The 12,595-nt window shown below is 47.1% G+C and overlaps 1 protein-coding gene across 5 annotated transcripts in view; it reads left to right on the forward strand.

Annotated features, from left to right (window-relative positions):
- ERMAP (erythroblast membrane-associated protein (Scianna blood group)) overlaps nt 1-12,595 on the forward strand; it is a 37,759-nt gene that overhangs the window by 618 nt on the left and 24,546 nt on the right. Inside the window, exons 2-11 of one of the 5 annotated variants that reach the window (XM_014539557.1) lie at nt 219-339; nt 547-640; nt 1,219-1,630; nt 2,948-3,072; nt 5,863-5,952; nt 6,156-6,494; nt 6,751-7,032; nt 8,702-8,818; nt 9,351-9,383; nt 10,618-10,650. In XM_014539557.1, coding sequence (XP_014395043.1) covers nt 5,868-5,952; nt 6,156-6,494; nt 6,751-7,032; nt 8,702-8,818; nt 9,351-9,383; nt 10,618-10,650 — 889 coding nt within the window. In that variant the 5' untranslated portion in view covers nt 219-339; nt 547-640; nt 1,219-1,630; nt 2,948-3,072; nt 5,863-5,867. Of the gene's footprint in view, nt 1-218; nt 340-546; nt 641-1,218; nt 1,687-2,847; nt 3,073-5,348; nt 5,713-5,862; nt 5,953-6,155; nt 6,495-6,750; nt 7,033-8,701; nt 8,819-9,350; nt 9,384-10,617; nt 10,651-12,595 lie in introns of those variants that run through there. The other 4 variants (XM_014539558.1, XM_014539559.1, XM_014539560.1 and 1 more) reach the window with 4 other exon arrangements.

Genomic DNA, 12,595 nt, shown 5'->3' on the forward strand with positions numbered 1-12,595 from the left:
CGGGGGGTGGGGGGGGCGGGGGGGCGTGGGGAGAAGAGGAGGGGGCAGAGGTTTAACAAAAGTTTTTCCCGGGAATATTTTGTGGGACAGCTGCTAGGCTTTGAAGGGTGAGATCTGAAACCTGGGACTAGAATTGTAACTTGTTGAGTCTCAGTTTCTTAATTCAAAAAGCGGGGATGGTGATTGCTGTCTTCTTGATTTCTGAGTTTTAATATTAGGAAGATCAAGTGAGATCCCGTTTGCCACAGTGCTTTGAAAAAGGAAATCGTCCGCAGTCCAGAAAAAAAAAAGCTGGCTGTCATTTTTCATTCATTACATTATCAAGGATTGAAGAAAATGGTTGGTAAATGCTTTGACAACAGAAATCCTGTTCAGTGCAACAACAAAAACAACTAACAACAATAATAGCCACCTCTCTTCTGGGCTTTTTATGTTCCAGGCACTGTTCTTAGAGCTTCACATTTCTTAACTCATGTATTTCTCATAATAAGTTTGTGTAATAATGTACATGTATAGTAATATATGAGTATTATCCCCATTTTACAGATAGAGGAACAAAGGCACTGAGAAGTTAAGTGACTTGTCCAAGGTCACACAGCTAGTTAAGTGTCCCCCGCAAGAATTTCAGCCAGGATTCTAGGTAAGACAATGAAAACATATTCAGGCCCATTACTTTTGTTTCTTTTGAAACAAATGATGGATGCTAAGCAAACAGGGTGTAGTCTAGACACACAATTTCAAAGTGTAAATTGTCACAACTTGTTGGAAATCAGTTTAGTGCTACATATCTAAAGCCTTAAAAATGAGCACAACCTCACAAATAGACAAATACCGCCTGATTCTATTTATATGAGATGTCTAAAATAGTCAAACTGCTAGAAAGTAGAATGGTGATTGCCAGGGGCTGGGAGAGGGGGGAAAAGGAAGATGTTCAATGGATAGGGAGTTTTGCAAGATGAAAAAGTCCTAGAGATCTGTTGCACAACAGTATGACTATAAAAGTGATTGAAAGGGTAAACCTTAAGTGCCTTTTTAAATCAGATTTAAAAAAGAGCATAGCCAGGCTGGTGTAGCTCAGTGGTTGAGGGTCGACCTATGAACCAGGAGGTCAGGGTTTGATTCCCGGTCAGGGCACATGCCTGGGTTTTGGGCTCAATCCCCAGTGTGGGGTGTGCAGGAGGCAGCCTATCAATGATTCTCTCTCATCATTTCTCCCAGAGAAATTCTTGCACATGTGAACCATGAAACATGGATCAAGAATGTTCAAAGCAGCACTGTTTGTAAAAGCAAAAGACCAGAAACAACCACATTTTTATCATCAAGGGAATGGACAATCTGTTGGTGTATCCAGGCAATGGTCTACCACACAGCGGTGAATGGTGAATGAATGTAGTGAAGCTCTGTGAATTAGTCTGGATGAATTTCAGTGTCTTAATTTGCACTCCACAAAGACAAAATCTTTCCATATTTAGGAAGTGATCCCAGGAATCAGAAATGGTGAGAAGAAAAGGAAGAAAAACCAATAAAATGTGCATTACTGAGCTACTGATGACTGTGGGCTACTGTGCTCATTCCCACTGGGAACTCTCCGAGAGTCGTGAAGAATACAGCTCAAAACTGTCCCTCTGAGGTGCGAGGCTGGAGTGCTTTCCTCTATCTCCTGTCCCCGAAGGTTGATCCCCTGAGGTATTAACTTTCCTGAACTCCTGAGCTGCACACAGGTCAAACAGCCTTCCCAAGTTTTGTAGAGAGCCCCAGTGAGATGAGCAAAGAACTGCTGTGGCCTCGGGGTGGCATGCTGGCAGCTTGTTGGCAAGTTTCAGTTACCCCAAAATCAAGTGGGTTGAGGGACATGGTTTGGGCCACCACAGGTGTCAGCTAGGCTCAGAAATGAATGTTGACTGAAAAAAGGAAATTACGAAGAATTAGGTGTAATGTGCTCCATTTTTATAAGGTTCAAAAACATGTAAAAGTATATAATGCTTTGGGGTCTCCCCCATATATGTTTTATTATTGAAATATTATGTGATATGTGCTTCTTGTAAAAACCATGAAGAGTAAAGATGAAAGTTTCTCTCTTCTCTCTCCCCTCCCATCAATTTCATTGCCCTTTCCAGAAAGAACCATTTTTAAAATTTATTTTTTTATTTAAGTATAGTTTGTACACAATTTTATATTCTTTATATTACTTTCAGGTGTACTATATAGTGATGTGACATTTTTATACCTTACCATGTGATCACACCACTAATTCTAGTAATCATTTGTCACGTGTGCATTTATCCCAATATTATTGACTATATTCCCCTTCACCTTTTTTGTCCATCCCTCCACACCATCCCTTTTGGTAACCATGCCATTGGTCTCTATTTCTATGAGTCTGTTTTCGTTTCGTTTGTTTTGTTTTTTAATTCATTGTTAAGGATACAATTATGGATGTTATGAATACACAGTTATGGATATTATGAAAGTTGTCAAGACAGGCAGGAAAGGGTTTATCACAGGTTGGTAGACAGTAAGCACGTTTGCTTGTCAGGAAGCACGCGTCAGGGTGCAGCTGGAGATAAAGGTAGTGAGTTAAAGAAGGTGGCTAATTGGTAGATGTCTTTGAAACCCATCTTTAATTTTACTCAGATTTGGAAAGTAAGTGGGAGCAAGCTTTTCAGAAAGGGTGCTTTAGGGTCAAAACTTATGAAAAGGAATCGCTATGCACTTAGCTGGGGAGGGGAAGGGTGTGAGGGCCAAAGGTCCCTGACACCCGGTGGCATTTGGAGTTTCCCTCACTTTTTTAGGGAGGCCTCTCTTGGCTCTGTTCCCTTATCAGGGGCAGACAGGCAGGGCGGAGCTTGTGGTGTGTAGGGGCAGCTAGAAGGGAGTCTGTGGGACAGACGAGGGAGCCCCTGGCTGAGGGCTGTGGGCATTAGAATGAAAGGAGAGCTTTTCCCAGGCCCACCTCCAGAGCCCTTCCTGACCCCTCTGCCTGATGCCTGATCTCCCCGGATGGATGGAGGGAGGCTCCGCAGCTTGGAGACTCCAGCTCTGCCGCACAAAGGGCCCTTGATTCCAAAGGTGGTGAGTGCTCCTCCCTTTCCCCTTCTTCATTCTCTTTAGTCCTTTAACTTTCTCAGGATCTTCAGGTTCGTTGGATAAACTATCCCCTTTCTCCTTACTCACGAGAACATTTTAAAATATAAATATATACATACTTTTATTGATTTCAGAGAGGAAAGGCGAGGGAGAGAGAGAGATAGAAACATCAATGATGAGATAATCACTGATCGGCTGCCTCCTGCATGCCCATACTGGGGATCGAGCCCACAACCTGGGCATGTGCCCTGACTGGAAATCGGACCGTGATCTCCTGGTTCATAGGTCAATGCTCAACCACTGAGCCATGCTGGCCGGGCACAAGAAATTTTAAGGACGAAATGAGGCAATGGGAAATGGGAAACACAAAAGGGGAAGAGTGACAAGGAGCCTGAGTGGGTTTTGTCTAAAGACTCTCATTCACGTATTATTGTCGTCATCATTGGTATTATAGCTATCATTAATTTAGTCCTTACCGTTAGCCACGCCCTGTGCTGTGTGCTTTCAGACTGATCATTTGTAGATTTGCAGGGTCTTCTGAAGTTGCTTGGAGTTATTAAGGGGACTTCTGTTGCAATGCTTTTCCTCACCCCTAGAAGTAACCACTGTTTACCATCTACACTCTTGCCTTTTTGCTAAGCATCTTCTCCCTAAATTGTATCATACTATCCATAGCTTTTTCAAGTTACTGTTTGGGTTACAATGAAAACTTCCCAAATGCATATATATAGCCTTGAGGGTCTCACTATATTTCTCGGAGGTTTCTAGAAGATTCCTGAGTAACCTTATAACCATGGTTTTGAACTCTATATCCAGTAGTTTGCTTTCCTCTATTTCTGTCATTTGTGACCTGTTTCTTTGTCTCCACATTTTGGCTGCTTCTCTGTGTTGATAGAGTGGCTTTGTGTGCTAGGTGTCCTATAGGGCCCAGTGGCTCAGCCTCCCCAATTACCTGAGGTGGACACTCTTGGTGCACCCCTTTGTGGGCTGTGTGCACAGTCTTGTTGTGGTTAAGCCTTGATTGCTGTTGGTATCACTGGGAGGAATTGACCTCTAGGCCAATTGGCTGTGAGGACCAGTTGTGTCTACAATGGGAGAACTTCTCTGCTGGAGACACCCTTATGGAGCAGGACTTGCTTCAATGGGGCTTTGGTGCTCACTGAGTCTGCCCAGGTTTTTAGGCAGAGAAAGGCCAGGCCATTCATATGCAAAAGCCTCTGCACATAGCTTGGGGAGGTTGTAAATTGGGTGGGGCGGGGTCTCAGGGAATCACCAGGGCAGAGCAAACCGAAATGGCTGCCGGTCTGCTCTGCCTCAGAGAGGTCCCGGGGTCCGTGTCCCACGACTGACCCTGTGCAGGAACAATGACCGCTGCAAGCACCTCTGTGAGAAAGCCGCCCTCATGTTCCGGCTCAATGCCAGACAGTCCAGTTTCTCTCCGTATGAGTCTGGGTCCCCAAATTCTCACCCGGAACTGGAGTTCAGAACAGTCAGGAGCTTGTATCTCCCTCCCCGTTGAAAAAGACAACAGCGTACCCAGCTGCCAGCCCCTTTCACGCACGCCTCCGTACCTCTACACTTCCACACCTCTGCACCTCCTACTGGGCTCAATGCGCTTTTCTCTTTCCTTCTAGTTGTAGAATTTCTACTCAGCCAGCCTTCCCATGGTTCTGGGTGGTATTCGTTTTGTCTTTTAGTTGTAGTTTTCATGTGGTTGTGCACAGCAGCAAGTTCAGGTGTTTACCTTTGCCGCCATCTTGGTTGTTCTCTGTGGCAAGTTCTTCACATGCCTTTGAACCCTCTTTGAACCCTTCTTCTGTGAAGAAGGTTCCTTCTTTATAGATTAAGACCTGGAGATCCACAGATGTTGTACAACTCTCCAGGGACACAGAGCTAGTACCTGGGGAAGCTGAGACTTGAACCCAGGTCTTTCTAACTCCAGACCCTGAGTTTGTAAGATAGATGCCTTCATAATGAAATGGCGGGACCTTACTGCCTTGGTTTGTTGTTTCTCGAGAGTCAAACTGAGCCCTAACCAGTTTGGCTCAGTGGATAGAGCGTCGGCCTGTGTACTGAAAGGTCCCAGGTTTGATTCCAGTCAAGGGCATGTACCTTGGTTGCGGGCACATCCCCAGTAGGGGGTGTGCAGGAGGCAGCTGATCGATGTTTTTCTCTCATCGATGTTTCTAACTCTCTATCCCTCTCCCTTCCTCTCTGTAAAAAATCAATAAAATATATTTTTTTAAAAAGAGAGTCAAAGTGAGAAGGCTGGCAGGAAAGCGCTCCAGGCCCCACTGTGAGTGGAAAATTGGCCTGGAGCATTTCCCAGACTTGGCTTGGGACCCTAAATGCAAAAAGAGGTCACTATCCTGGTGTTTACCAGGTTAGTTCTGGATATAAATTCTCAATCTTCCAGACTCCTTCCTGTGCCTTCTAGGGCACACACAGTGTCTCACCCTGGCTCTCACTCATGGCATTTATAGACTTAACCATGATGCCAGCCTTCATGTCGAGCACTTTCCTCCTTTAATGCTCACAATAACTCTGCAAGGAGGCAATTTTATACCCTTTTTAAAGATGGTGGAAGAGAGTTTCAAGGAAGTGAAGCCACAATGTTACGGGGAGGTAAGTAGCAGAGCTGGAACTTGAATTCTGGTCCGGGTGGTTCCAGAGCACCTGCTATGCAGCCTCCATCTCCGCCCCGCCTCCTAGGTTGTAGCTTTTCCACATCAAGCTCACGAATCTTCTCTGGTGTCTGCCTGTCTGTCCTCCTAGTTCGGATGGAGACCGTAAGTTCCTCTGGCTCCCGGCTCTCCAGCTGCCTCATCACCCTCGTCTTCCTCCAGCTGCCCATACACGTGTCAGGTAGGAGTTCCTGACCTCGTTCCTGCCTGGGACATCTGACCACGGCCTTCTTTCTTCGGGGGTTCTGTTGTAACCCCAGCCCTTTCCAATGCCCTCCCCAGACTCGCTAGGAGCCTTCCCCACGTGATCTCCGTCTTCATCCTTTGCTCAACTCTCGCATCCCTCCCAGACTGCGTTGTCCCTTTCTTGTTTTCACTGCACAGGGGACTCCGGCCAGTTCCACCTGGCCCCGCTAGGGGGCACAGCCAAGCTGCTCTGCCCGCTTTCGCTCTGGTCGGTCCCGTCGCTCACCGAGGTGCGGTGGCTGCGGTCCTTGCCCCGGGGGCGCTCCCAGGTGGTTCACGTGCTCCGGGATGACAAAGTCCGCGAGGAAGATGTGGTACCGGAATTTAAGGGGAGGACGGCGCTGGAGAGAGACACGCAAGAGGGAAATGTCACGCTGGAGATCCGCCACGTGCGGCTGGAGGACCGAGGGCCGTACCGATGTCAGGTCCGGATTGCAAACCTGAGTCGAGAGGGCACCGTGATCTTGCAGGTGGCAGGTTCGTCATTTTTCGGGGGGGGGGGGGGGGGGGGAATACGTAACTGGTAGAGGTGGATGGGGTAAGGTACTAGAATGCAGCCAGATACTCTCATCTCTTTGCGGTGAACCGCGTGGGGTGGGGAGAGAGCAGGCGTTCACAGCAATTAACAGCCCGCCCCCTGCTCACCCGGAGCCGAGCCGCCTTGGGAGCCAGAAGAGCGCCCTGGCGGGGACCGGGATCTTGCCAAGGCCCTGCCAGCGGCTTTCCTTTCCAGTTCTAGGCTCCGACCCTTACATCCACGTGAAGGGCTACGACGCTGGATGGATCCAGCTGGTGTGCAGGTCGGTGGGATGGTTCCCAAGGCCTTGGGCCGAGTGGAGAGACCCTCAAGGCAGGGTGCTTCCATCTGAGCCCCAGGCCCCTTCCCTGGACCACGCTGGGCTCTTCGAAACAGCCGTATCCAGCAAAGTCAGGGACAGCACTGTGGGCAGCGTGTCCTGCACCATCCGCAATGATGCCCTGGGCCAAGAGAAGACCGCAGCCATGGTCATAGCAGGTGAAGCTGGGGCAGAAAACAGGCTCGAAGCTCCTGGTGGCTCCAGAGAAAACTCTTACCCAAGTGGAAACTTTATAAAGAATTTTTTAAATACTAAGAATAGCATGTTTATTCTAGAAAACTTTAAAAAAATAGGATATTTTTAAAAAGAAAAAGAAAAAGAAGCCTGGTTTTATAAATAGGAGAGAGCCACTGCTAACATTTTGGGGCATTTCTTTAGAATTTCTTTCATGGGTGCATCTCTGAGTGTGTATTGATACATATGTGTATTCTTCTGCCTAGGTTGTTTCCCCCTCCACTTACAAGGCCGTGAACATTTTTTGCCCATGTCCTTAAGCAGTTCTCTGCAACAGATTTTAAGGGCCGCACAGTATTTCGTTGTGTGGGTATAGCATAGTAAAATTAATCGAAGCCCTATTTCTTGATATCTGAATGGTTTAGACTTTTCCTGTAACAGTGCAGTGAACAACTTTGCACATAATTTGGGGACTGATTCTGATTATTTTCTTAGAATGTGTTCCTAGAAGTAGGATTAATGCACCAAAGGGTTATGCTGCAACAGATTTTAAAGGGCCGCACAGTATTTCGTTGTGTGGGTATAGCATAGTAAAATTAATCGAAGCCCTATTTCTTGATATCTGAATGGTTTAGACTTTTCCTGTAACAGTGCAGTGAACAACTTTGCACATAATTTGGGGACTGATTCTGATTATTTTCTTAGAATGTGTTCCTAGAAGTAGGATTAATGCACCAAAGGGTTATGAACCTTTTAAAGACCCTTGAAACATGGAGCCGTGTGGCAGAGAAGCGTGGTTTTAGAGCCAAGAAAGAAAGAGTGTGGCCTGGGGCCCCAGGTGCGGAAGGAGCACTGATGTCTGCTAAGGCCTTCTTTTCTCTCTCTCTCACCTCTCCTCTCTTCCTACAGCCACTGCCTCTCATCGGTGCTAAGCACTTTACATCCTCCTCTCTTTAAATCTGTCACAACCCAGGGGGACTGGGATTATTGTAATCCCCATTTTACAGATGACGAGCCAGGCTTGGAGGGGCTCCGTCTCCTGCCTAGGGTCCCACGGAGGATGAGCGAGGACTCACACCCAGTTTAGACTCTGCCACTTGTCATAGTGCTTCCTCTGCTTTATTCTTGTGTCTATTTCTTCTTTCCTTTCTCCTGCCTAGGCTTTAGGCCTGCCGCGGTAGCTCCACAGAAGTAGCTTTGCCCCCGCTGATACAGCTCAGGGCAAAGGGGTCGCTGATGGCTGTTCCACAGCAGAGTGAGGACTTGAAGCAGAAGGCAGGTGGTGCTCAGAGAAGACTGTAGGTGATTAGAGGAAGCACCTCCAGTTCTTTAAAGATCACTTTCCCACGGAATGATAGGGCAGGATGAGGTTGTGATTGGGAAGCTGAGTTTAACACATTGTTTTCAGGCAGGACCATCAAAACCACTCCTAAGAGATGACCATCTCGCTTTAAAGTCATCCCGGAGTCATCCAGGGTTTGAGGCACTTAGAGAGGCAAACACCCTCACCTATCTTGGCTGGAGGTCTCTCCCTAGAGGTGACAGAGACCGTGGGGCTGTGCCTGAGGCATCTCCCATTATGAGGTGGGGTCTTTGGCCTGGAAGAAGCTCTGAGATATCTCCTGAGGGTGGTCATTGGTGGTTCTGTTTCAGCCCCATCTCCAGGGAGGATCTCCCCCGCAGCAGTGGCTCTTGCTGTGGTCCTGCCTGTCCTGGGCCTTCTCATCATGGTGGGCATTGGCCTCATCTGGAAGCAAAGACGATCAAAAGGTAACTAAGTGGTAAAGGAGCCCGGGGTGGCAGGAAGTGGGACTGTGACTTCTCTAGGAAAAGGCTGGGGGGAAGGAGACATAGATGTGACGGTTATCCATAGGTTGGAGACTGCACATTGTCTGGTAGAACAATGCTCTGGGGACCCCCAATGCAGAGAAGATCAAAGAAACTGTGGAAAGTTCCTGGGAAGAGTTGTGAATTCTCAACTTCTGAGAAATTAAAAATAACTGATCATGCCATTCCTCTAATTAATTTAAAAAATCCAATTCTATCCATTGAATAAAACCCTCATCAATATAATTGCATCTCACAGGATCTCAAGGTTGTATGGCACCTTGAAAGACACCTAATCCAACACCCCTTTCCCTATCTGATGGTTTGAAGACCCTCTAATCCTTTCAAATGGTCACAGACCTGCAGGGACAAGGAGCAAGGTCCTCTTCAGGCAGCTTGTTGTCCCCGGACAACTCTGCCTGTTAGAAAAAGCTCTTCCTTAAGCTGAGCTGATGTCTCTCTCTCCCCCTTCCAGAGAAGCTTCTCTATGAACAGGTGATGGAGGTAGGTAAGTGTCCTGGGATGGGTGGGGATGTTTCTCTGTTTTACTCATTTTTATGACTCCAGTGTCCACTAATCTAAATTCTATACCAGAAAATCCCAACATCTGTTGTCCTTGGTGGCAGTGTTTGCTGACTCTGACTTGTAATAGCTTGTCTTTCAATATGTTTGTTGAATTTTGTCTGTGGACTCATTGCTTGATCTTATTCTGTGCGAGTCGTGTAGGTCTAACATGGGGGAAGCTCTTATCCATTCAACAAATAATTGATAATTGTCTACTAAGTGCCCTGGACTATACTAAATGCTGGGAATACAGTGGTCAAAGCAGGCAGTCTTTGCCATCTGGGAGCTTTCAGTCCGGCCAGGGAGGTCTACATGAATTAAATAACTGCACAGATCAATGTGAAAGTACAACCATACAAATGCCACGAGTGGAAGTTCTGGAGGCTGCGAAGATTATGACCAGGAGGAACCAACCAAGCTTCAGGGACAGGAGAAGAGTCCCCAGAGGAAGTGATACTTGATCTGGAGAAGGGGGAGGCATGGGAGGAGAGGGAATAGAAAACGATCCACAGAGAAAGACCAGCTAGAGAAAGAAACACAGTGCAGAAGTGAGGGGGACGCTGATAGGGGACCAGGCTGCAGAGTTAGGCAGGGCCAGGCCGTGTGAGGCCTTGGAGGTCATGTGGAGAACTTTAGTCTTTCTCTCCAGGGCAGTGGCAAAGCAGTCAGTGGGGTATCTTGATCAGAATTGTGCTTTGAGCAGCTTTCTCTGACTGCAGTATTGGGAAGAGGCCAGAAGGAGCAAGACAGGACTGGGGGCAATTTGGGCTACTAGTTCTGTCATCCAGATGAGACATGATGAGGGCCTGGATTAGGGAGGTGGCATGGTGGTAGAGGTAAACAGGTTTAAAAGCAGGTAAAATCAGTAAGAATCAGGGACCTTCAAGGTAGTGGCACAGAATCTCATGGGATATCTTGATCAGAATTGTGCTTTGAGCAGCTTTCTCTGACTGCAGTATTGGGAAGAGGCCAGAAGGAGCAAGACAGGACTGGGGGCAATTTGGGCTACTAGTTCTGTCATCCAGATGAGACATGATGAGGGCCTGGATTAGGGAGGTGGCATGGTGGTAGAGGTAAACAGGTTTAAAAGCAGGTAAAATCAGTAAGAATCAGGGACCTTCAAGGTAGTGGCACAGAATCTCATTTTTTGTTTTTTATTATTACTTTTCTCCCTCTAGAAACTCTTCTCTCAGACCATGCAAATGAAAAAGGTAATTATATGAAGGGGTAGGGAACAAATAACATATTCCTTCTCCTTCTACATAAATGCTGACAGTCTATTATTATACATACACTAGGGGTTTGGTGCACGAATTCGTGCATGGGTAGGGTCCAGCTGGCCTGCCCTGATCAGGGCCCATTGGGCCAGGCTGGCCAGGGGGAGGGGCCGCAGGAGGTTGGCAGGCTGGCCCTGCCCCCAATTGGGGTGTGTGTGGGGGGTGATCAGGGGTGGGGCTGGCCCAGGGGAGGGGCCACAGGTGGTTGGTCAGCTGGCCCCGCCCCCTGGTGGAACTCCCGGTCGAGGGGACAATTTGCATATTAGCCTTTTATTATATAGGATTATTCAGGTACACACACACATATTCTTCATTAATATTATTGGAATTTACTTTCTAGTGTGAGGGGGCTATGGGGTAGGTGGCAGTGGGTGAGGGGATGCTCATAGTAAAAAGTCATAGGTCTGAATTATCATGAGCTCCTTTTATCAGCCTTTCCACCAGTGACTTAAAAAGGTCTATATTCAATTTAAAGTCTATGAATATGTTCATCTGGGATGTATGAGAATCTCAAGGATCCATACAACATTTGCATTCAGACAGGTGGTGTGATACAGTGGGAGCCCCACAGGCTCTGGAGTCAGCAACACCTGGTCAGGTCACTGGTCTGCCTTGGATGTGTCGCTTCACTGTTGTGACCTTTGGTTTCCTCAACTGTAAAATGGGATTAAAAATCCCCTTGCCCGATTGTTTTCAGGGTTTAAAGAGACAACTTGAAAAAAACTCTTCTATTACAGTGCCTGGTACTCCTCTTCCTTATTGCCATTTCATCTTCATTAACTGAATGTTTGTTCTGGGCCATTGAGGGTAAAAGTTCGACACCCAAGGTACAAAAAACAGGCAGTCTCTGCCCCTTAAAATCTAGCTGAGAATACAAGTCACTGGCTCAGAAATGGTACACATTCAATGATTTGGGCCTCTCCTCTCCTCCGCCCTTACCTGTCCTCCCAGCGGGTGAAAGTGTGGGGGTGCACGCAGCAGGGGCCCTCTGGCTGCTCTCTCCAGGAGCAGAAGGCACAGCGTGGTGCAGTGGCCAAGGCCTCTGACTAGGAGTCAGACACACTGGGGCTTGAAGCCTGTCTCCTTGGCCACTTGCTAACTGGATGACCTGGGCAAATTTCCATGTCCCTCTGAGCTTCAGACCTGGGAACAATAATTCTACTCACCTTACATTGTCAAGGGGGTTCAGTGCCTACATCATTATGAGAACAGGACACAATAAATGGAGGCTAATAATAGTGGAGATATAATATGTCAATATTATATATAAATAATATAATGTTTACATAATATAATCAATCATTAATAGAGTGAACATTATATAATTATAACATTAATCAGATTAATAACATTGATATAAACATAAACCAAGAGCTCCTGAGGTGCTATATCATATCCAGCTTCATTGCTCCAGTGCCTAATGCCTAACACATGCCCAGCCCTTAGCACAGGGCTTGGCAGTGGACTCAAAGTTATAACTTCAATTCCCTGGCAGGGCCAATGCTCCCGGCAGCATGTGAAGCATATACATCCATCCCAAACCATCTGGAATCTCCAGATCTGAGAATCTCTCCGTAGGACTTCAGGAGAATTACTGTAGAGAGTGACAAAGCCATGTCCACAAGTCAGTGCTAGGCCTTCGCTGCAGATATTATAAACAGTAGGTTATAAAAGGGCAGCAAGGCACACACTCGTGTACACATGGTTACAAACATATGGAAACACTCGTACAGACAGCGGAAATGAAACCAGATAAAAAGGAAGGGAAAGGAAGGAGGAGCCAGACCTAGGCAGCCTGGTCTTGGGAAAGTGGCACCAGCTGCACTGGCTTCCCCAGGCTGCCTCTGGGAGGCGACCGCACTAGCAGCTGAGAGGCATG

This window comes from Myotis brandtii, unplaced genomic scaffold (assembly GCF_000412655.1).
Source record: "Myotis brandtii unplaced genomic scaffold, ASM41265v1 scaffold220, whole genome shotgun sequence".
Classification (NCBI taxonomy): Eukaryota; Metazoa; Chordata; class Mammalia; order Chiroptera; family Vespertilionidae; genus Myotis; species Myotis brandtii.